Source organism: Hemiscyllium ocellatum, chromosome 10 (assembly GCF_020745735.1).
Source record: "Hemiscyllium ocellatum isolate sHemOce1 chromosome 10, sHemOce1.pat.X.cur, whole genome shotgun sequence".
NCBI classification, from domain to species: Eukaryota; Metazoa; Chordata; class Chondrichthyes; order Orectolobiformes; family Hemiscylliidae; genus Hemiscyllium; species Hemiscyllium ocellatum.
In genome coordinates, this window is record NC_083410.1 from 49,785,795 (window position 1) to 49,811,226 (window position 25,432).

Sequence of the window (25,432 nt, forward strand, 5' to 3'; positions counted from 1 at the left end):
AACATTAAACTGCCAGTCCCATCCATCACCGAGCCACATTTTATAATCGCTATGATATCCCAACCCCACGTTCCTAACCATGCCCTGAGTTGATCTGCCTTCCCTGTTAGGTCTCTTACATTGAAATAAAAGCAGTGTAATTTATCACTCCTACCTGGTTCTCTGCTTTGTTCCTGCCTGCCCTGACTGTTTGACTCACTTCCTTTCTCAACTGTACCAGTCTCGGATTGATCTTCTTCCTCTGTTTCCCTAGGTCTTACCCCAACTCCTGACTAGTTTAAATCTTCACGAGCAGCTCCAGCAAATCTCCCTTGCAGTATGAGCCCCTTCCAATGCAGGTGCAATCCATCCTTCTTGTACAGGTCACTTCTACCCCAGAAGAGATTCCAATGATCCAAAAACGTGCAACCTTCTCCCATACACCTGCTCTTCAGCCACGCATTCGTCTACTCTATCCTCCTACTTCTGCCCTCACTAGCTCACAGCACTGGGAGCAATCAGATATTACTACCCTCGAGCATCTCCTTTTTAAATTCCTGCCTAACCTTCTATATTCTCCCTTCAGAATCTTACCCTTTTCCCTTCTTGTCGTTTGTTCCAATGTGTATAATGACCTCCTGCTGGTCCCTCTCCCTTCTGACAATATTCTGCATCCTCCGAGACATCCCGGAGCCTGGCACCAGGGAGGCACACCATTCCGATTTTTCACCATTGGCCGCAGAAATGTCTATCTGTGCCTCTGACTAGAGATCCTCTATCACAATCGATCGCTTGGAACCTGATGTCCGCTCATTGCGATAGAGCCTGTCTTGCTACCAGAAACTTGGCTGTTCATGCTACATTCCCCTTAGAGTTCATCACTCCCTACATTTTCCAAAACAACAACATTCTTGTTTGAAATGGGGATAGCCACAGAAGATTCCTACACTACCAGCCTACCATTCCTGGAGTTAACCTATCTACCGAACTGTATTTGCATTTTTCTCCCTTCCTCTATCTGCCATGCATCACACCTCCTAGTAAATTTCTTGTAACTTCCTCATTGCCTCTAACTGTCGCTCCAACTGATACAGGTGATCTGATAGGTTTCACAACCAAACACACTTACGGCAAATATAATTATCAGTAAAATGGAAACTCTCCCTAAACTCCCACATCTGACAAGAAGAGCACATCACTCTACTAAAAGCCATCTCTGCTCCTTCACAACGTACAGACCCAGAAAATAGAACCATCTTTTTGCTCTAAAAAAAAGTGCTCCAGGCTAACTTAGTACTTGTGGTTTATATTTTAAATTTAATAGAGAGACAGATTTCAATAAAACATATAATCAAGAAAGAACCCAAGCTACTTACTACTGCAGACTTATAGCAAAGTTACACATTAAAAACTATGCGCTTATCTGTTCCTGTGCTGTGAGCTCTCCCACACAGGTTCCTCCAAGGTTAGCTGTGAATTTCGCTGCTTGTTAACTTTTTCCTAGATGCACTCCGATGTCCAGCAATACATGAACTCAAAGGCAGTAACTGTACAGATTCACTGCTGTGTCAGTTAGCAGTGTAGTTTCTTTCTCTCTCACCCCCTCCTGACCATGCGCACAGTGCCTTTTGTCTGTCTTTCACCCTTTTTAAAGTGCCGTTGTTTTGATTTTCTTCCCCCCAATGTTCCAAAACAATGCAAAAGCTGCTCCTGGAATATGAGGAAATCACCTCCAAGACCTAAAATACCTCAAAAAAAAAAAGGAGCAGCTCTTACAGCCACAATTTTTCCCCCCTCCTCCATGGTGGATTTATCAAGATATATTTATTTTTATTTGTGCGGTCAACTCGCATGCTGTCAGCTTTGCCTTAACTTCTGATTCTAATTTCTACTGCACTTTTCTGCGTGTACTTTCTATCCCTTCCTGTCACACTTGAAAACGGTTTGCCTCTCACTACACTGCATCACTGCTCTTTTCTTTTTGGATGGTCTAATTGAATCCTTCCCTTTACTAATTATTTAAAAGGAGAAAGTGAGGACAGCTGATGCTGGAGATCAGAGTCGAAAAGTGTGGTGCTTGAAAAGCATCTGTGGAGCAGGAGAATTGACATTTAGGGCATAAGCCCTTGCAACAGTTGGCTGGAATTGAATCTGGGTCCCTGGAGCTGTGCAGCAGCAGTGCTAACCACTGAGCCACTATGCTGCCCATATTTCTACATTACTACTTTTTTTTTCCTTCTTCTGCTTGAATGGTGCTGTGGAGATTACATCAAATTTGGTCCAGGACACTCGTCCCAGCACATTTTAAAGCAAATTTGTATAAACAGAATAGCTTTTCCGTTCCCCTATAATGATACCAGTGCCCCACGAATCAGACCCAAATTCTCCCACATCAAATCTTTGAGAGGACACATTGACCTCTCGAATTTTATTTACCCAACATCAATCTGCATATGACTTAGGTAGCAATCAGAAGATTATTACATTTCTGGTTCTACAATTTAGTTTAGCCCCAAGCTGCTCATAATCCCCAATTAGAACCTCTTTCCTAGTCTTACCACTGTCAATGGTAAGAATGTGGACAATGACAACTGGATCCTTCCCCCTCCCACTCAAAGTTCCTCACCAGTTCAGTAGGGATCTCCTGAACCTTGGCACGGGGACGTAATGCAGTCTTTGCTGCATAAAACAGTATCTATTCCCTTTACCATGCTATGTCCTATTACTAGTAGGATCATAGAAATGCAGAAAGAGGTAATTCAGTCTAGAGAGTCTGCACCAATCCTCCAAAGAACACCACACCCAGACTTAGTCCCTCACTCTATCCTTAAACCCATATTTACTCTGGCTAATCTACCTAGCCTGCATATGCCTATACACAATGGGGAAATTTAACATGGCCAATCTACCTAATCTGGGGGGAGGAAACCAGAGCAGATGGCAATCCCATGCAGACATAGAGATAACATGCAAACTCTGGGCCTTAGCACTTGAAAGCATGGCCAAAATTGGTGGGGAAACCAAAAAACAAAACAAACAAAAAAAAAAACAAATCGGGGATAGTCATGAAAATCAAGGACAGACAATTTAAAATCAAAGTGCTCCTAGTCAGGAGCTATATAGTTCAGTGAGTACAGGGTGATAGATAAACAGCATTTGCATTGAGCAAGGACACAAGCAGCAGAACTTTCGATGATGTTTAAGTTTATGGAGGCTAACACATGATTGATTGACCATTGTAATGGACAAGCCTATTGATTAAAAAAAAGGAGAGCTCGCAACCTGAGATAGGGTAAACTCAGAACATGTTGGAGGAGTGAAAATAGACAGTCTTCGTGATAAGATGACTCTGGATTCAGAAGCTCAGTGGTTAAGTCAATGCCAAGCTTGAGAACAGCTGGTAAAACTTCAAACAGTTGTTAGAGTTGTGACTGAACTTCACTAGGTAGAGAATGGAGTTGATGGCAGTGACTTCAATCTTTACGTTATTTTGTTGGTGAAAATTTCTGCTCAACTGGCAATGGCTGAAATTGCAGCTGTAAAGGTGTTGTGGCTAGGAGAATCTGAATGTTGCTTATGTAGAAGTAGAATATGATTGCACATGATTATGTTATGTTGAGGATTAGCTTGTCGATGAGAAAGAGGATGGGTAAAGGATAGATTGAGGCTGGGGAGGAGTGGTGGTGGCTGGAGGTGGGAAGCGATCAAAGCCTATGGTGAGGAATGTGAAGAGAAACCAATGCAACTGAGACTTTGACTACAATAAGATAAATAAGATTTAGATTTTAAAAACTTTTAAGCATCAGTATTATTCAGCTGCATCTGAGTATTTCTACTGCTACTACTGTATATTGTTCCCAAGGTGCAACAGCCAGAGTGAACATGACATTTTAAATGGAGTCTAGCCAGAACTTTATATAGTAGTAATATAACTTTCACCCCTTTGTAGTCTATCCTTTTTAGAGATAGTGGCCAACATTCCATTAGCTTTTGACGATGTAATAAAAAGACAGTACAGTTTAGGGGCTGTCTAATCTATATGGATACCAGTGCCAATTTAATGTCTAGATCAAGCTATGGAGAGATCAACACCCAACTATGGGGTGTTTATTTGGCCAAGATAGAATATGCATACTCACTCTGTTTTTATATTAAACTGATTCTACAAAGTAGAGCATTTAATTTGGAGAATCATTTCAAAAATGTAGACTCTCCCAAGCATTTTCTGAATATTTTATTTAGATGATATATTTATTAGTCTCAAACAAGATGTGCATGACATGGGCACAGGGTGGGGAAACTAGCCTAGAGACTAGGATTTTTTTTTCCACAAAGGGTCTACAGATTTGAAGTACTAGAAATGCATCAGTGTGGCAGCATCCTCAACTGAGTCAAACAGTCATGGCTTCAAACCCCACTCTACTGTCTTGGTGAATAATGCGGATTATTTCCTCAAGTGTGGTATTGAGGGAATGCCACACTAGATGTAATGTGACATTTCCTCAATATCGTGCTTAGTGTGGTAATTCATTTAGATGTTAGGCAGACTCACTGCCTGCTCTCACAAATGGGCATAAAAGACAATGTGGGCTATATGAAGAACAGGAAGTTTTACTCTGTGTATTGGCTGTCAATAAAGATTACTAAAAAAAACAATTGCTATATCTGGTAGAATCTATGGCTCTTTGTGGGACCTTAGTCTCCAGAGATAGGCTGCCACATTTTCCCATATCACAACACTAACAACAATTTGAAGTACTCCACTAGTTCAGTAGCATTTATGGAAGACTTGTGGTTGTGAAATACGTTCTATAAATGTAAGTTAGTTCATACTCTTAATAAATAAGGATTAAATGAACAGAAGTGGAAATGGCAAAGGGGATATTTTTGCAATCATGGTTTAGGCAGTAAATCTTGGGGGGAGATCACCATCCAATATAGACATCGCAAGTTTTAAATTTTCATTGTGGAAATGCAAACCAGACTGCTTTTGCAACAGATGAGACACCTGTATCAAAAGTTTATTGTCTGTGCAATTGATGTTAAAAAAGCCTGAAGACTGCTTTAAAAGTAGACTGAAGTGCATTATCAAGATTCAATTGATAGCCCTTTAAATTCGACAAAGAACTGCTTTTTTCATTTTAAAGTATATTTTGTTCCTAAAGACAAATTTTGTACAAACAGCTAGAGAGTGGGTCAAACAATCCCTGCATTATCACATTGGATGTTTGCTTCTTCTTCGATAATAAGATACTTATAAATAGACTTTTATTTCACTCTATTTTCCTGGGTTTGAAAAAAACCCATTTACAATGCCTTTGTTTTAATACAGCTGAAGTCATTAGTCAATAGTTAAGTATCTTCAAACTCATTCTTGGCCACATCAATAACTAAGTATAAACTAATAGCTCCTGTTCCTTAATCTAACTCAAAACTACTAAATATTGAAGAGATTCAGTAATGGATCCAAAATAATAAAAGTGCTCCATTAAGCTCTAGATTACAGAAAGTACATTTTTCAAACTTTCCTTCATAACTAACATACTTCAAGTTGAAGGTCATACTTTATCTGAGCATTTGAGAGAAGTAACCATAATGGAACAAAGAAATATTTCAAAATAAAGATTTGTTATGGTCTTATCAAGAATTTGTCTGAAAATTATTTGAGCCTGGTTTCCTCCCCCTCTTGAAGTGAATGAGAAAGACACCATTATTGATCTCCTAGTCAATGCTATTGTACCAAGGCTACAAAGTGAAACATTAATGTTTCTTTGCTTAATCTCTGCATCCTGTCAATTTTGCCTGATCAGACTCCCATAAAACATTTTACAATATTAAAACAGCAATTTAAGTTTTAAAAAAAGTTTTGCCCTTTCAGAAATTCCATTACTTCATGAAAGTAACAAAGTAGCAGGAAGTGTGGCAACCTGGACTTGTAACATAAGGTCTTATAACTAAATACCAAGGTCTAAGTTTCCTTTTTTATACTCTAGAATAAAGCCTCATCATGTAAGGAGAGATAGGTTATGAAAGAGATGCCATTTTCAGCCACTGACCTTTACAAAACAGTAGTTTACAATAAATTTTTCTTTGGTGTATTGATAAACTGAATGGTTTTTGGTCTTACATAAGAGATGTGTAATAGTAAAAGGCAAGGTAAGTATTCCCACACTGTTCTTGCTGAGGGATCATTGTAATTTTCAAGGTAGAAATGGGGTATAGGGGAAAAAGGTTTCAGTTGTCCTGGATTTGTACTTCACACTTCAGTTTCTTGTAATTTATTAAACATATGTTTGTTTCTCTTCATATCTGATTTCCATAATATTCTCAGTCCAAATTTTGGGTCACATTTCTTTCTTGTATCAGGAGCCAAATTGCCCCTCCACTTTCATTCAACTTTTTTTTCACTTTTTTTGGAATTTAGAGCAGCTTACACAAAATTGTGTGCAAAGGCAGTAGTCCTACATTCTGACAATGCTTGATTTCTTTTCTGGGAGGGTGGAGGAAGTAGGTGTAAGTGTCTTGGGTCAAATCCATAGTATAATCCTTAAGCTATGGGTTGTCATAAATTTAACTACTGATCCAACCATATTACAGCATTTGTTACAATGCTATCTTTTTGCCTTTCCTTTAATTGTTTTTGAATGCACGATTACACATTTTGTTGAACATTATTCCTGCTTAATTAAAATGCGCAGCATTTTATGAGCCTTCTCTACTGTCCATGAAGCTCTAATGTACCTTTTACTATTATACATCTCTTATGTAAGACCCAAAAACTATTCAGTTTATAATACACCAAAGAAAATTTTATTGTAAGCTACTTACTTTGCACCTGTAGCGCTCAACTGTCCAATTCTGGCTGAATTCACTCACTTGCTAGAGTGGGAAAAAATTTGCCAGTAGCAATTTTGCTCTGAACAGCAACACACACAACTTGAGGGCATGGCAGTTAAAGGGAAATTGATGCTGCAATAAGTAACAAAGGACCTTGCTGTTCCGATGGATGGAGTGGTGTAGAGGAGATCTGGTGATATTGCCCAACACTGCCAGAGAATGCCAAGACAACAGATCTTGTCAGTCTGAGCCGAGGTCACTCCCTGGGTCGGTGCAGTTTCAACTGCCCGACGAAACACCCAGCAATGCAGGAAATAAGTCAATGATTTTCTGCATCCATCAGGGTAAGTGCCATCAACTTCTCTCTGCCACTTCATATGCAGTCCAATTCTGCCATTATACTCAGTCCCACCAAGACTCATGCTGCACCCCTCACTTTCACATGCAACATCCACTCCCACTCTTGCAAACTTGAAGTCTTATGCCTACATGTTGTTTCATGGACCAAGATATGGAGGCAACAGCTGGGTGTACCATGAGCATACAGTGAGTGAATCGCAGGTGCTTGCAACTTTGACAACAGGGATTTATCTTTCCAAAAAGTACAGATATTACTATTAAAATCACAGGCACTAGTGGAGTACAGCTGTTGGCTTGCACGAAATGGTGAGGAGTCCTTGAACCAAGGACTGCACACAGTAGGCTAATGCTCAAGGTCATAAGGAATGTTGAGTTTGCCAGTGTGTCACCTTCACTATACATGTTTCCCTCTGAAGATTCTACATGGATCTAACTTGTAGGACCCTCTCTCGCAGATAACAGCATTTACCCCACCCACTCATTGCAGTTGCAGCTAGTTTCATTCCAATGTATACTTATGATTTTACAGAATGATGGAAGCCAACAGTGGCTGTCCTCTGTCACAAAAGTTAGGGTGCTGCTCACCATTGAGCACACTTCTCCCGCATAACCCTTTGCCCTTCTAAGCTCCCCTCTCTCCAGTGTTGAACTTCCTCTACACTGCCTTCATCCCCAGTACTCTTCCTCCATCTTCCCCATCTCCCACAGCACCAGCCCCAAAAAACTGCTGCTACTTCCTGCTCAACCCAGCATTTATTGTATGGAATCACCAGGCTGACTGTGGCCCAACACTGAGTAACTTAGCCGATAACCCCAAAAAAATGAGTGACCACATCTCTGACTGATCTGATAGTTCTACAACTCCCAACGGTGTTCCCATGATTTGCTGGATAGGGTGCACTGGACCCACAGGACTGTGATGCACTTGCAAGACTGAAGAGGTACAACTCGTTGACCATGCGTGCCCCGATCAAATGTCTGGCCATGTTGAAAGCCTTGGACGGATATGGGAAATTGCCATTAATTTAGTGTACCAGAATCCCCTGACTGGTGCCTCTGTGGACAATGAGGATTAAAAATTTGAGACATAGCAGTTTGCTTGATGTATACATCAAGATATACGAAGCCCATATATGATGAAAGAGTGGGTGCGACATTATAATGTACCATATAACATGCTAACCCACCTGTTAAGAGCTGCCTGGCTATACATAATTGATGATAGCCCACAAACCCACCAACACACTAAAACAGCATTAATGAACTTGAAAGACCCTATTTGGACAATGAGCAAAACTAATGTCATTTACAAAATACCACGCAAGGATTGTAACAAACACTACATTGAACAAACAGGCAGAAAACTAGCCACCAGATACATGAACACCAACTAGCCACAAAATGACATGACACTTTCTCTCTAGTATCCTCACATATGGATGAGGAAGGACACCACTTCGACTGGGACAATACATCCATCCTAGGACAAGCCAAACAAAGACATGCACGAGAATTCCTCGAGGCATGGCATTCCAACTGGAACTCTATCAACAACCACATCAAGCTAGAAACCATCTACAACCCCCTGAGAAAAGGAATAGGAAGTGACATCACCACAGGAAATGACATCACCAACCCACAGAAACTCAAACATATAAATAGAAAGCAGGAATTTTCAGCATTGCTTCGCACAAGGTCCACTGAAGATGTTACCTAGTAAGGTAACGAAAGGTCTGGAAATGAACCTTTCAGCTCAGTGAGCAAACCTACATCCAAAACCCCAATATGAGCTACAAATCTTCTCAAATCTTGCTAATACATAAGCGATAAATAGCAAGGGGAATACAGTAAATGCTATGAATATTTAAATACTGGCTGAGTGGGCAAAGTGCAAAAGATGTAGCTCGATCCAATACATGAGCTGGATGCCTGGCCCTGTGTACAAAGTGTCCTTCCAGCAGCACAATGGTAGTTGCTAGTTTGCTCCAAAGCAAGTGCATTGGAGATGATCCACGATGGCTTGGGGAAGCTGGCACCACAGATGTGAGATGTGCTCAGGAGTGCCTGAGAATTTAGTGCGAGATATCTCATATGGCAGTTACAGGAGCAAATGGTGAGCTCGTGAGGTGGGATTGGCAGTTGATGAGGGTGATAAGGAAAAAAAAATCCCCATTGATAAGTTTCTCACCACTCCCCAAACAGAATCTTATCTTGACGACTGAAAGTCTGATAGAAAATGCAACTAGAGTCATACAGTTATGCAGCGTCAGAAACAGATCCTTCAGTCCAACTCGTCCATGCCGATCAGCATCCTAAATTAATCCAGTCTTATTTGGCCTCTATTCCTCTAAATTCTTCCTATTCATGTGCCCATCAAGATGCCTTTTTAATGTTAACGGCACCTGGTTCCACCCCTTCCTTTCGCAGTTTATTCTATACATGCACCACACTCTACTTGAAAAAGGTGTCCCTTAGGTCCCTTTTAAATCTTTACCCTCTCACCTTAAAACTATGCTCTCTAGTTTTGGATTCCCATACCCTGAAAAAAAGAGACACCTTGGCGGATCACCCTCTACATGCCCATCATCATGATATTATAAATCTCTGAAATTCAGCCCTCAGCCTCTAATGCTTCAGTGAAAACAGTCCCAGCCTATTCAGTCTCTCCCTGCAGCTCAAACCTCTAACCCTAGCGACATCCTTGTAAACATTTCCTGAACCCATTCAAGTTTAGCATAATCTTTCCTATAGGAGGGAGGCCAGAATTGAATGCTGTATTTCAAAAGTGTCCTAACCAATGTCCTGTATACGTGCAACGACACATCCCACTCCTATATTCAATGCACTGACCAAAGGCAAGCATACCAAACGCCTTTCTTCACTATCCTTTCTACATGTGACTCTACTTTCAAGGAACTGTAAACCTATACTTCAAAGTATCTTTGTTCAGCAACACTCTCCAGAAGTAAATGTATAAGTCCTGCCCGGATTTGCCTTTCCAAAATGCAGCACCACATATTTATCTAAATTAAACTCCATCTGCCACTCCTTGGCCCATTGGCTCTCCAATCAAGGTCCCATTGTACTGACGTAACATTCTTAATTCTTCACTACACCATCAATTTTGGTGTCATCTGAAAACTTCCTAACTATTCCTCCGATATTCATATCCAAATCACTTATAGAAATGATAAAAAGTAGCGGACCCAGCTCAGATCCTTGTGACACACTGCTGGCCACAGGCCTCCAGTCTGAAAAATAACCTTCCACCACCACCCACACAGTCTCCTACCTTCAAGCTAATTTTGTATACAAATGGTTAGCTCGCCCTAGATTCCATGTGATCTAATCTTACTAAACAGTCTACTATATGGAACCTTGTCAAATACCTTGAAACTCATACAGAACGTATACTGCTCTGCCTTCAATCTTCTGTCACTTCTTCAAAAATCTCAGTTACGTTTGTGCATTGGAAATCACTAAGCCATGTTGACTATCCCTAATCAGACCTTTCCAAATATCTATAAATCCTGTCTCTTAGAATCACCTTCAACTTACCCAGCACTTATGTCAGGCTCACCAATCTGTAGTTTTATGGGTCTTCCTTACCACCTTTTTTTAATAATACCCCACATTAGCCACCATTCAGTCTTCCGGCACCTCACCAGTGGCTATTGATGACGTCAATATCTCAGCAATGAGCCCAGCAATCACTTCCTTTGCTTCCCGCAAACTTCTAGGGCACACCTGATCAGGTACTGAGGATTTATTCACCTTTATGCATTTTAAGACATCCAGCACCACCTCCTCTGTAATATCAATATGCTTCATGATGTCACTATTTATTTATTCAAGTTTTCTAGCTTCCACTGTAAATACCGACACAAGATACTCATTTAGTATCTCACCCATTTCCTACAGTTCTACACAGACAGCCTTATTGATCTTTAAGGGGCCCTACTTTCCCCCTAGTTATGCCTTTTTTCTGAATGTACTTATAGAATCTCTTAGGATCCTCCTTAACCCTATTTGCCAAAGCTATCTCATGTCAACTGCTCACAGCATACAAAAAGGCCTTCCTGAACTTCTCATGCAATTCTCCCAGATTTTTCACCATCACCCATGTTGATGTGGAAAAGGCAAGAAAGCAGAGATAAAGTTTAGCAGATCAACCATGATCTCATTGAATGGCACAGCTGAATCAATGGGCTGATGGCCTACTTCTGCTCTAACATCTTATAGACTTATGCTTCAAGGCATTAAGATTTTGCCCAAAGTAGTTAATTTTCAGGAATTTTTAAAAAATGTAACCAACCTTTTAACTTCTCTTTTCGGAACAGGAATCAGACCTCAAACATCCATCTGTTAAAACACATCCATCATGAATAAATAGATAAATAAATAAAAGGCCTTGCAGTTGTTCACACGTGGTCGGATCTCACAGCAGCCATTGCTGTCTTGGAGCTTGGAATCCCAAATCTCAAGAGGGTGTTGCAGTTAGTGGCAACTGTTTTTAACTGCCTTAGTTCTATGCTTTGGAATTCCTCTCCTAAATCTCCCCTCCTCTCAGGATACTCCTGATATTTACACAGCATTAACCAACTTAGTCATCTCTCCTTTTACATCATTCTATGGTTCAGTGTCATTTCTTTTAATATTGTTTTTAAGTGCCTTTGGAAGTTTAGCTATATTAAATGCACTATATCAATGAAGTTTATTGTTACTGAAATTAAGAGAGTTCTATTTAGAGCTATAATATCAACATAACTATTTGCAAAGAGAGATGTCAAACCACCAAAAAAAAAGGAATTGTAAGCTATCAGGTTAATCCTGACCTTTAATGCATCGTACACAACTACATTACCTTACCCAAACTATTCTCGTGTTTTTAACTCTCAAAGTTAGGGAATACAATACATACTTGTAACATGCCAGCTCAGTACAACATCCATTACAAATGCTTCATCTTTGTTTTCATCGGTGCATAGTGTAGCTCCTAAGTATACTTCTGAAAGGCCTACCATAGTGTATCTCACATTACAGACAGTGACCATTATGGAATGCTTTCCAAGCAGACAGTGGCAAAAGGAAAGTGTAACCAAATCGACAACTATGGCACAATTAAATAAACAAAGCAGCAAAGAGTAGTTATGCCTTGCAGCAACCATCTGGTCAGACCCAAGAAATATCCAAAATGATTAAGGTACTTGCAATTAGATTACTTATGTCAAATCACATTTTAAGTGCATTACACAATACAAGAAAAGCTCCATGCAAAGCAGGAGCCCAGCATAGTGGATGTAATCTGATGACCTTTAAATTGAAAAGAAACGATTGACATCTGTCTGTTACCAGCTGTTAAGAAAATGTTTCAGTCCAGTTTACAACAAAAAATGATATAATTTCCTCTATATCTGAATAGTGTATCAGAATACAACACCATCAATGAAGAAATCCTTAAAAAAAAGACTTTGTAAAAAATTTCCCCTCAAGGTAAAATAGCACTAATTTAAGATATTAACGCACACTTTGAATTGTCCAAGTATTTTCAATTCTCCTTCCCTTGATTCTTTATTTTCACATTACAGTACAACTAACTAGGTTTTCTATCTGAAGTCTGCAGAAACACACTCCTTATGAACTAAATTTCACAGGTGACCCAGGTTGCTAGATGTTTTCCTTCACCATGCAGGCATAGTGTGAATGCACCACCTTGAAATTTCTTTACTGTGATTATCAACGCTACTCATAGTTGGCCAATTATAGTAAGGCAGTGCTGTTAACAGATATATTTGGTTTCTTGGTATCAACACACCAGAGCAAATTCAGTATGTTCTGCGTACTTTTGGTGAACTACAAGATTGTTTTTAACCAAGTTCCCTCATCACTATCAGCAAATCTGGAGCAACAAGAAATACAAATATACAAAAAATAGTTTTCATGGGTAAAATATTATAACATTACTACTACTTTTTTTTGGCAGTTAACATCATTATATTATGAGCATTCTGGCCTTACAAAATATGGTTTCAATGAATTCCTAGAGACAACTGAATATTTGCTAGTAAAATGACTAAGTTATTAGTGTCCACAATGTTAGGAATCTAAACATTAGAAATCACATAAGTAGTACTGGTCAAGGACATAATCAAAAATTATAACAAAACAAACATTATCTTGGAAAAAAAGCACTTATCACCAGAGTGAAAGCTATCCAACTTTTTGTCTTTTTGTTTATTCCCGCAGGCATTTAAAATTTCAGATCCACTACAGCTGCACTTTGGTAGCCACATTCAGATGACTCAGTCTTAGAATACAAAGACTGCAGATTTAAGTCTCCCTATTACTTAAAAAGGTAGTTTGGTTGACTTCCACTTAATTTTGGTGGTGTCAATCAGATGTTCCACTTATGCAACTAGTTACCTCAAGGCACTACTGAAAGAGGGCCAACAAGTCCCTCTAATATCTTGCCATTATTTCTCCCTCAACTACAAAGAGATCACCCACCTGGTAATGTTAGTGAGGCTTTGTTATAAGGAAGAGTGGCTTTCATGGAGTAAGGGTCATGCCCCCACCTCGGAGCCAGAAATCCTGGGCTCAAAACCTTCCTCAACCAGAGTCGCATAATAACTTCTCAGAATAGATTGATTACAAATATCTATGAGGAAATGGCAGCAGTTTGCCAATGACAGTCCAACATTTCAAAGTGATTGAGAATTTATGAAACTGATGCTTCACAGCAATGCAGCAAAGTCCCATATACGGCCAGAATTTTCTGTCCTAATCTCAATGAAGTGATCCTTTTTCACATGAACAGCAAGAGTCTGCAAGCTTCTGGGAAAGATCACAGTGTGATCAACTGAATATGTGCTGATCAGCAAGACCAGCTAGTGAAATAACAAAGTTATTAGTGTGACTATTCATATATGCACTTTCTACCCAGTCAAAACTCTTTTATTGGAATCTAGCCACAATAATTTAACACAGTACTGACTGGAAACTGCCCTCACTTCTGCCCAGCATAAATTCGGCTTCAGCATAACCTGAGAAAAAGCCAATTCAAGAGTTCCATGCGCAGGTCCAAGAATACCATGCAACAAAGACAAAAGCAATCAAATTCATGAAGTTTGTAACATAGCTGCAAGAACTTTTTTCTCTCACTTCAAGTGGCAAAACAACCAGATTTGTTCTTCTTTTGGAGGAGAGGCTTCTTTGTTTTAAACAAAAATATCCAACCATTTCTGACAGTCAAGTTCATTTATGAGTCAATAATCAGCATAAGAACAAGAAACTAGTCTTGCAAAAGCATCATCCAAAGTTTCTGTAGAATAAATAGAATGACAAAATGAAAAAAATTGTTAAAATGGTCATTTTAAAACATTTCAGAGATCATAGGATTGGCAAGTTTCAACCTGATGGGTGGATAAAAGTTGTGCTCATTTGGATGCCAAGACAAGCCTAAATTGCCTTCAAGTTTTGGATGAAAACATAGGATGTCTTAACCAGAGGTTGGGATGGAAGAAGAGCAGTTCATATTCAATGAGGGAATGAGAATCTGGGGGTGAATTTCTGCAGCAAGTAGTTGAATTTGTTGGTTGGATTTTGTTCTGTAGGGTAAGCATTAAAGAGTACTACATTTACCTGGCACAATTGCTATTGCTTCTTAAACAATACATGCTTAAGGACACCAGGCCTACAATTAGATTTAGAACATATTTTTCCACAATCTGACATTTCCAATTGATGTTATGCACTGCATCAGACCAGTGCAAGTGTTTTGTGAGGATTTTGATTCTCTTGGATTAGTAGAATGCCAATAACTGACGACTGTCTAATACTTCTTGTCCATGCTTTGCATAAATGTCAGTGTGCTTTGATGGATACTGGAATGATGCATATTCCTTTGTTTTTTTTTAAAAAAAGAAAGAATTACTGATCAAACAGTTTGGACCTGCCAGTTGGGGGTGCATACTGTCCCAGTATAATTGGTCACAGAATAAAATTCAATACAAAATGGATATTAATAATTATACACTTTACTCATGTTCCTTAAATGCCAAAAATCTTTGATATCGAAAATCACGTGCTGATCCCCGACATCAGTGATTTAAAAATAACCTGATGCCTCTGCAGTGAGAAAGAGGCATATGTAGTGCATAAAACACTGGTACGGATCATCTGAGCCAAATGGCCTTTCTCAGCATTGTGATTTTGTGATACGGCCCACAGCACAGCTCTAGGTACTTTTAAAATACAGTAGAACCTCAATTATCCAAATTTCAGATTACCTGAACAAGATCTCATGGTCTCGGCATTAGGCAACTCAGCAGTTATCAGTTAAACGGCATTATGGCGTGCATTGCTGGATAACCAAGAAACTTTTGATAACCGGCACTCAAATTACCACTTGTTTCCAGTTATCCGAACAATCAATTATCTGAACAAAATACTTCCCACACGTCTCATTCGGATAATCGAGGTTCTACCGTATTCCTGAATAATGCACATTATAATTGCATCTCTGATAGTTAATTTCTCCATGCTAGATAAACTGACACACACAGGATTCTAAATGTAACTTTACCCTAGTAAACTGCAATTGCTGAATATATACACATGCTGTAAACAGCCCTAAGAAAATGTAACTGACATTTTCTGACGCATTGATTCTAAAACTTGGAATGCGAGATGCATCCTCACCCAAAAACAATGACAAAAGTCAGTTCATCATAAAAAGGCTATCCTGACTTGACTTCAGTTTTAGTTTGCCCCGAGGTGTATAAGGCCCCCAGTGTGGGCTCTACGTTCTCTGCAGCCTAGAGTGGCAATTATTAGTAACAAACTCTAATCAAGCATGTGCTGTAACCAACAATAAAAAGAATACAATATATGATCATTGAAAAAAATTCACACTTGCTGTTAGAAATTAGAGTAACAGAAAGCAGCGAGCAACATTGTCAGCAATAAAGGTTATCTTTGAAAAACGTTAGAGGGTGGATCTCTCAAGTCACAAGTTGCACAATGGATTGAAAGAAACAACAGAAAAAAAAAGACATCAAAAAAGAAACTGGGAATGGAGTATAGTATGGCAGGGAGTAATAAAATAAATGGCAAATATATATTCTCAGCAAACAGTTAAGCACAACTGCACAGAAAAGAAAATAACGCCATGACAGAAAGTATTATACTTTGTGTTCACAGAGACATCCAGAAAAGTGATTGTATTTCCAACTTTACTGAGAAAGGAGTAGAGTCTGAAATTCAACCTTAGCTAGTAAAGAGAAACAAGGCATCAGGCCAAATTGGACTTCCTACAAGCGATCCATGAAACTGGTCATGAGCACAGCACTATGATTGGGAAATTGTTAGAAATGGGAGCAGTTCCTTAATGATTGGAAAGTAGATAAAAGATAAAATGAGTAGTTTTTTTTGAAAAGTACAAGGACAATCCAGGAAGACAAAGATCGAGGGAGCCTGACATCTGTTGTGGGCTTGCTCTGGAACAGATACTTAAGGAGGCACTAATCAAATATCTAAATAAGCACAGTAAGAAAATCAAGAGTCAGTATGGAATTCCAGGAAATAAGACATGACAATTTATGTCATGTTTGATTCAAAGCATAACTATTTCTCTTTTCAGTGATGTTGCCTGGGAATTATGAGTGTGAGATCATGTTTAACAAACTTACAAGTCCTTAGGACTTGCTGATAATAGAAATTCCATGGCTGTGACACACTCCTCCAGTTGAACCACTTCAACTCTGCGTACTAGTAGCTTCTACTACTGTCAGACCTTCACTCTGATTAGGGCTGACATGTAAATGACAGTCCAAGTCAATACAGCTTCCATTACATTCTGTTAATCTTTTGATGTTATTTGTAATTTTCCTCAGACTTATTTTTTAAATAAATAGATTCTGTTCAAGCTCACAGGTGCTCTGTGAAAAGGACAAGAAATTATGGGTTCAACTTCATTAGATTCACCAATCATGGTTAATAAAAGGCACCATTAACGTGGGAACTGGAAGTGCACATATCATATTTATCAGGCCAACATGGAATATTGCCATCCAGCACTCACACAGCAATGCCATGGAAACAGAGTGGAATGCTGACCCCAGCAGTATGTTACTGTGCAAGAACAAAATCTGAGAAATCCTGAATAGGACAAATTGTAGGAAATCTGCACAAGATCACATTAAAATGTTCACAATTAACAACTTAACTACATATTACTACATATTGCCAATTACTATTGCAGTTATGCATTGCTTGTAATTTGGAAGTCTACAGTGCACCATAAACCCCGCCCCCCCCCCTCCTCAATAACACGACCAAACCATGGTGGTACATCCAGCAAACAATAACTACTTACTGGATTAGTTCAATATCAAGTCACAGTATGTTCAAAGATATATAAAATAGTGCTCAGATACTTCATGTCCAAAGTGGCTTGGTATGAACAGGGAACATTTCTCCAATAATGCATACTGACAATATCTCTCAATTAAAATAATAACATTCACATGTCTTTTTAAAAAACATTAAGCTGCTCTCAGCCTTATTCTCTGAAATACAGATACTCTGTTCTTATTTCCAAATTCTCTCCTTTTTTCTCCCTTACATCCTATTCCAATCAAATTGCTGGTATGTGTCCAAAGTCTAATGGCCTATGAAATGGTCACTAGTAAGTTGTCAGGAGACTCAGAGCAACTTGCCGGTCTTTGGAAATGTGCCTAGTCTCATTAATTGCTTGTATTTATTCAATGCTTTTAAACCAACAATAATGTCCTAGGCCTATGATGTTTCATAGCGACAAGTGAAAAGAAAGGGAGATTGAACTAAAGGTTAGGTAGGCGGGATAGACAAAAATTCAGTCAAATAAGTGCATGGAAATTAAACATACACAGGAAAATTACGGCTACTGGAAACCAATCAATAGCTCCAAGACATCTCTCTAAAGATATTTTTAAGATAGACTTTTTCGAATCAAGAAATGTCGGAACATTACCACTGCAACACAAGACCTCCCAAAATATCAATGTAACTTTGGAATTCATGGGTCTTAAGTCCAGGCCTTCTATTCGTGAGGTAGGACTCTAAACTGCAGCGTAAGCTCCCCTGACCTTGCCTTGATCATAAGGTTAGAGGCGGTGTTTTCTGATGACTGCAGAATGTTCAATTCCTCAAATGAGGCAGTCAGTCAGAGTAGAGTGTGCGATGCTGGAGAAGCACAGCAGATTAGACAGCATCCAAGGAGAGCAGGAGAATTGATGTCTCGGGCATAAGCCCTTCAACAGAGATCAGGGCTCTGATCTCCAGTATCTGCAGTCCTCACTTTCTCCTAAATGAGGCAGTCAGTCAAGCTGCTAAATAATTAGCATTTTCTCTTCTCTCCTGTAGTACAAATTGTTACAATAGTTTGAAATTTAGCACTCGAATTTATCTTGATGAATACAAAGTGAAAAGCTTCAGCAACATATCCATCTTTTCAGTAGTATTCAAAATCTGTACTGTCAAGTGTCTAATAATTCAATTTCTGCAAATAATGTCACTAAAGGGCAAAGATCTAGAAGCAGGAAGGACCAAGGATAGATCCCCAAAGAATTTTGGAGGAGACAATGTGCACAGAGGAAAAAAAAACACTGGCAGAAACATTCTGCTCATGTAAAATTAGAACCAATCTGTCATTGCTTAGCCTCTTTCTGCTATGGGAGGGATGAAATCTGATTGCAGGGATTTCAACGGAAGGTTGAGGGAGAAATAAACATTGATCAGGTCACAACACGATTGAGCCTTGTGTTGAGATGGGTGAAGGAAGGAAGGTTGAAACATGGCAGTAGCGTGAAAGAACAGAAGAGTAAGAATTTGAGGTAGATGATGGAGGTCTTGAAAGAAAAAGAGTATCAATTACTTTGTTGGGACATCAGCAATCGAGAGAGAACACAGCCAAAGGGGCATAAGATGGGCCTCTAGAATGACATCATTTTGCTAGAGTGGGGATGGGTGGAAGATGAGCATTCAAAACTAGGGAGATGGGAGTTAGTTTGATGGGTAAGAGGATGGTAGAGGTAGAAGCAGCTTTTAAAAGATGGCCTCACTGTACTTTGGTGACTAAGAAAATCAGGTGTTTCACAGACTTTGAAACTCTTCAACATCTTTCAATTGCATTAATGACGTACAGAATATCTCCACATACATTCTTCACTAAATACTGATATTTGTTAAGTGTATCTATTTAATGTCGTTAGATGTTTTACTTCAGCATCCAATGGGTTGCTGGGCAAATTATTTGAATCACAGCTCTCAGCATAATATAATGTCATTAAATACTTTGAGTAAATTTAGCACCAAATCGCCTCCATTAGGGAGCTGGCAGGTCATGCAGGATCTTCCCACAAATACATTGTCTTATATTATGTCTTGTATGAGGGCAGAAATCCTGGATTAAGACACTTGCCAACAGAGAGCTGCATCATAGAGTACAATGAAAAGAAAACACAGATGACGGTAGAATTATTCAACAAAACTTCAAGCACAGGAATTCTCAGTAGTGTATTATCCCACAGAATTCTGTATTTTTATCTCATCACCAATTCTAACAAACAGCATGAACATCAACAACTTGTAGAGATTTTTTTAAACACACTAAAAGATCCAATGGTATGCACAAAACAATTCTGGTGAGGAATAGTGGGTCACAGAAGATGAATGAATGTGATCAAAAATTTACATTTTGAATGGATGTTTTATACTTGTGCTGATTTTATTCCTTAATAAAAGTATATTCAATAATTCTAAAAAAAACTTTCATTTATGTTTTTCAAAACCACCAGATATTTCAAAGTCCTTTACAGCAAACTAAGTATAAGTACAGTCAGCCAATTTACATACAGCAAGCTTCCATAAACATCATTGTGATAGTGATCACAATGTGATGTTGGAGATGCTTAAATATCATCCAGAATACTATGAAAAACTCAAATAAAAACAAAATACTGCAGCTGCTGGAGATCTGAAATAATAACAGGAAATGCTGGAGAACTCCACAGGTTAGCATCTGTGGAGAGAGAAACAGAGTTAATGTTGAGGCCCTTGACTATTTTGAGTTAGGAATCAATATTAATTCTGTTTCTCTCTCCACAGATGCTGCAAGACCTGCTTAATTTCACCAAAACTTTTTGTTTTATACCAGGGATAACTCCCCAGCTCTTCTTCAAAATAGTTTCAAGAGACTGATACATTTGATTCAGTAGGAAGATGAGAAATGGACTTAACATTTCAGCTGAAAGACAGCTCCTCCAATAGCAGAGCACTCAGTCAGTACTCCATGGGAGTGTTAGATCTGATTTTTTGGCTCAAACCCTACTTTGGGATTTGATACCAGAAATTTGTGACTGGAGGTAAAAAAGTTTGAGCCAATCTGACACCAAACCACAAGGAAAGTTATTGGATGTAAACTAGTGCTAGTTAGCACCAAATATTAGCAAGTATAGGTTTCCTCAATTATTCTTTGAAATTTACCTTTTTGTAAAAAAAACTCTTTTTAAAAAACCAATGAAAATCACAAGTTTTTCTATTCATTCAGGAACCTAAACAGCATTTAATACTATCTACAAAGAAGAATGAATAAAAATCATGTTAAAAGTGCCATAGGACAAGACTTGTGTAAATATTATTACTGCATAGTTATAAGTGAGGCACTGAAATTGTTGGACCAGGTTACCTACCAACATTAATCACAACAGAATATCTATGGATCAAGTGCTCGAGAAACAAAGAAAAATCATATTGATGATAGCGTATTGATTGTTAAAATAAGATTAACACATACATGTAAGTACTATAACATAGTAAATTGTACTTCATTTGGCAATATGAAAATCTATATCAACTCCTCTTAAATTCTTACCTGTATAGCCTGCTGTCCAACCCCATGAAGACACCATAGCCAGCAGCCATTTGAACATTATTCCTTCAATGTGCCAGAACAGCTTACTATTAATCAATTTCAATGGCTGAAGAACTATGAGATACAAAACATAAGATGGAATCGCAACCAGGTTGTTGACGACCATAAAAAGAAATCGGATTGTGCCTTTCACGAAAACCCAGCTACCATGCTGTATTTCCTTTCTGTTCATTGCCATGCCTCGACTGAGCCCTGCAGAAACATTGATAGATTATTGCACAAAATGAAAAAAAAGAAAAATAAACACAATAAGATTATCACACACATGCAAGTACTATAACATAGTAAATTTACTTCATTTGGCAAACATGTTGTGATTAATGTTTGTTCTACGTAATGACATAAAAGTGAAATAGTTATTTCTTGTCATCACTTAATCGGTACTGAAGTCCTTGCAGATCATCGTTCAAAAATACTGATGACAGGGAGCTAAAGGAACCCAAAGAAAAGTATTGGTATCTGAATCTTATGATAGAATGACCTTTCAATGCTGAATACTATGAAGTAGAACTCAGCAACTGCACAGCTTGCAATGAAGCTTGAGAAATGTCTAGGGAGCAAAGCAGCTATTGCCCAAAGGACAGGAGCTGTCAAGGTCACTGTGCACAATTAAACCAAGTGCAAAATGTAACTAATGAAATGAACTGTACAAAACTGAATCAGTCACAAGTTGGTCACGTTTATCATGAAACCTATACAAAAAGTGTGGTAGTGTACAAAATTCAGCTATACTAAATCTGCAGTTATGTTCCATTTCTGGAGGAGGATTTGCAGCTGAAAACTCTGAATTGTACACCTGCTGCCAGGAAAAAGCTTTCCAACTTCAACGAAACAATTATTTTGAGCACAAGTGTAAGCATTTGCTTTTTAAAATTACAAAATCCTCAAAATTCCATTACCTAAACACTTTTTAAACTGACACTGCACTAGATTATATCTCCCTCAGTGGGGAACCTAACACATCTGGAGTCTTACTTGAGCCACTCAGGCCAGGTTGAGATCTGATTGGAGACTTCTTGTGCAAGACAGCAGAAATATTAAGAGTGTAACTGTGCTACTAATCTACATTATTTACAATTAACTTTAAAAAGCTGTATCCTTCATTTGAGAGCACAACACAGTACACAAAAAAAACTGAAGTGCAATCATGAAGCCACTATTATTTGTAGTAATTTGGTCCAAAAGCCAAAGTTACTTCAAAATTGAAATCATAAAAGTAATTTTATATTGGGAAGCTTTGCTAGAAAGAAGATGATTAAGTTATAAACATACAAATACCTCAAAGTTAACCCTTCTTTACTGAACAAATCCGAAATATGGAAATTGTATTTGTCTTCTCCATTCACCATACATTTACCTCATTTTAACAAAACTAGCATTGATCTCTGAGCGCTACACCAAAGAAATTCAGGGAAATACAAATTTGACTAAGGATTCAATTAACATTTTCGTACAATAAGAACAAAAATTGAAATATCAAGCGCAAAGAAAAGAAAACCTCAACATATTTAACAGAAGAAAAAAGTGTCAAATGTCAACTTTTGAAAACTGCATTTCAACAGGCACTTCGAACGAGACTATCAGCAGGATGGCACTCAAGTATTGTACACCCACTTGCGTCATTTTACATCAACTTCCTCTAATCGGTTTAACAAAAATAAACAATGACTTTGGGTTTTAAAAAGACAAAATTAAAAGCTAGTCCCAGACAAAGTTTACGATTCTAGGCTAAATGCAGATTATCCACATTTGGGAATCCTAGGCAATCAATCCTGTAGAATACATGCGTGAAAGGTACACTTTATCTCGCTTAACATCTCAGTCATTTACTCTGATCACGACTGCCAAAAGGCAGGTGACTTAGTTTTCCTGTTGCTTGAATAACGTCTAATATATTTGCTTATGACTTCCACACCCGCGATTTGGGGGGGGGGGGGGGGGCGAAACAATCGAACAGAACCCTTTCCCAAACAGAAGTAACAAACAGTCTTACCTATGCTGTTTGTGGCCCAGTGTGTAGAAACGGATATAAGACCAAAATGAAGAGAACAACGAGAGAATGCTGGACGGTTACTATAGTGGCAGCTGAGGGGTCATGGACTGATCGGCTGGGCGGTTACTCAAAGATATGTCGGGGATGAGCATCAGCTGCCTGAAGCCACTGGGCCGAGAATAAGCTTGCTTCCTTACTGATCTGACAGAAACGACAAAAATACAAATAAAACAATCGGTATTTGATACCGTTCACGACATCTGCACTTGACAAGTGATAGTGCTAACCCAGCCCTTACTTGGTGCCATGCTCGTATTGGAAGGAGACTTTAAACCTATAATATTCACTTTCAAAGCCAATCAACTACAACATTAAATGTTGTCTGCTTCCTCAACCGCCCGCCTTTATTAAAAAAAATACAAGTAATCTCCCGATCTTAATCCTCCCTGTCCCTCCGTGTAAAGATATAAACTGCTTAGTTGGTTTCTCGATACAAACCAACAAGCGGAATTAAACCCTCTGGAAAGAGAGGAGAGAGAGAAAAAAAGGACCTGGCTGTTTTAGTGTCGAGGGGATTGTAGCCCCGTCCTCTCTGAAGCAAACCTCGACCATGAAGGAGAAGTAAGCAGCCCGGCTGAACAACTGACACACATACTGTCGCTCTCACATGGCTCCAGGCGCTCGCTGCAGCAGGCTCGCGGCTCAGCGCGGGGCGGGGCCGGGTGCTGCGCATTCACCGCGCGCCCTTCCACAACCCGGGAGCCCGGCACATTCCGCTCCGACAACCTTCTTGTCTCCCCATTTACAATCTCCGGCCTTCACGTAAACCGGCCCCGGACTCGCGCCCACCCCCTCCCACGTACGTACGACGCACCGCGCCGGTGACGCGCTGCCGAACAATGGAAGAGAACGCGGGAGCAAAGCGAGCGGTGTCGGGCTCTTGCTAAAACCTTGACGAATGCTGGCAGCGCTCCGGCTAAAATATAATCACTGACTTCAGTATCCTGGATACCAGCTGCTGGAAATCAGACAGCGCTCGTGGGTCCGATTTTAACTCAGCGTAAGTTTTACTGAGTTAAAAGCGGGTTCAGTGTTTCGGGTCAATTACCTTCAAATAGAAGTGGAAGGGAAATGTCACCGCACAAAGGGAGCCATGATTCTGTTCGTGCCAGCCAAAGGCTATTAGTCATAGAGTCGTACAGCACGGCAACAAATCCTTTGGTTCAACTCGTCCATGCAGACCAAGTTTCCCAAACTAAATCAGTACTATTTGGCCACTATCCCTCTAAACCTTTCCAGTTTGTGTACCTGTCCAAATAACTTTTAAATGTTTTGGCTGTATCTGCATCTACCACTTCCTCAAGCAGTTCATTTCACACACGAACCACCCTCTTTGTGAAAAATTTGTCCCTCAGGACCCTTTTAAATCTTTCCCCCTCACCTTAAACATATGGCCCCTAATTTTGAACTCTGCCACCCCCCTACCTAACCTCTATAAAGTCACCCCTCAAAATGCATATCAGACTAAGTGTGAAAAGAAACAGTTAAGGTTCAGACCATCACTATCCAATCCTCACTAGCTGCAGATTGCTCACATGTTGCATTGTTTAAAACAAGGAAGGAAATAATAGACCAAATAACAACAATAGTAATTGTACCTGTCTCTACCTGGTCCTGAAGAAGGGTTACACTTGAAACGTTGACTTCTCCACCTCCTGATGCTGCCTGGCTTGCTGTGTTCTTCAAGCCTCCTGCATGTCTACCTTGGGTTCCAGCATCTGCAGTTTTTATTGTCTCTACCACTTCCTCTGGCAGCTTGTTCCATATAGCAAATGCTCCATCCTCTGTCCTGGAAGACACAGAGTTCATATCTAAATAATGTTAAGCTTGCTTGTTTCCACCTCCATTGTCCACCATCCTCTTGGTAAAAATAATCCCCTCCATCCCTTCTGCAATTACTTTAAATCTATGCCATTGATCATTGTGCTCTCTTTTAAGAGAAATAGCTCCTTCATAATTTCATACACCTTTCATCTTCAAACTTCTAAATCATATCATACTAATGTGTGAGGTTGATTTAAGCCCGCTCTGCAATTCTGGATCATGGCTGATCATCTACTTCAATGGCATCTTCCCACACTATCCCCATTTCTTATGTCCTTAGTATCTAGGAATCTATCAAGTTTCTGTCAAATATATCAACAGTCTTCTGGGCTATAGAAAAGGCTGAGCCATTGGATGTTGAAAAGACTATGGGCTCAGGCAACATTTTCAGCAATAGAACATAGAAA

The 25,432-nt window shown here is 39.2% G+C and overlaps 1 protein-coding gene across 8 annotated transcripts in view; it reads right to left on the reverse strand.

Moving 5' to 3' along the window:
- Window positions 1-24,845, reverse strand: part of lpgat1 (lysophosphatidylglycerol acyltransferase 1) — a 133,838-nt gene extending 108,993 nt beyond the window's left edge. Inside the window, exons 1-3 of one of the 8 annotated variants that reach the window (XM_060831490.1) lie at window positions 24,800-24,845; window positions 23,142-23,342; window positions 21,089-21,340 (exon numbers count right to left, since the gene is read on the reverse strand). In XM_060831490.1, the coding sequence (XP_060687473.1) occupies window positions 21,089-21,326 (238 nt within the window). In that variant the 5' untranslated portion in view covers window positions 21,327-21,340; window positions 23,142-23,342; window positions 24,800-24,845. Of the gene's footprint in view, window positions 1-21,088; window positions 21,341-23,141; window positions 23,343-23,692; window positions 23,970-24,249; window positions 24,275-24,799 lie in introns of those variants that run through there. The other 7 variants (XM_060831491.1, XM_060831489.1, XM_060831488.1 and 4 more) reach the window with 7 other exon arrangements.
- Window positions 24,846-25,432: the final 587 nt, after the last annotated feature.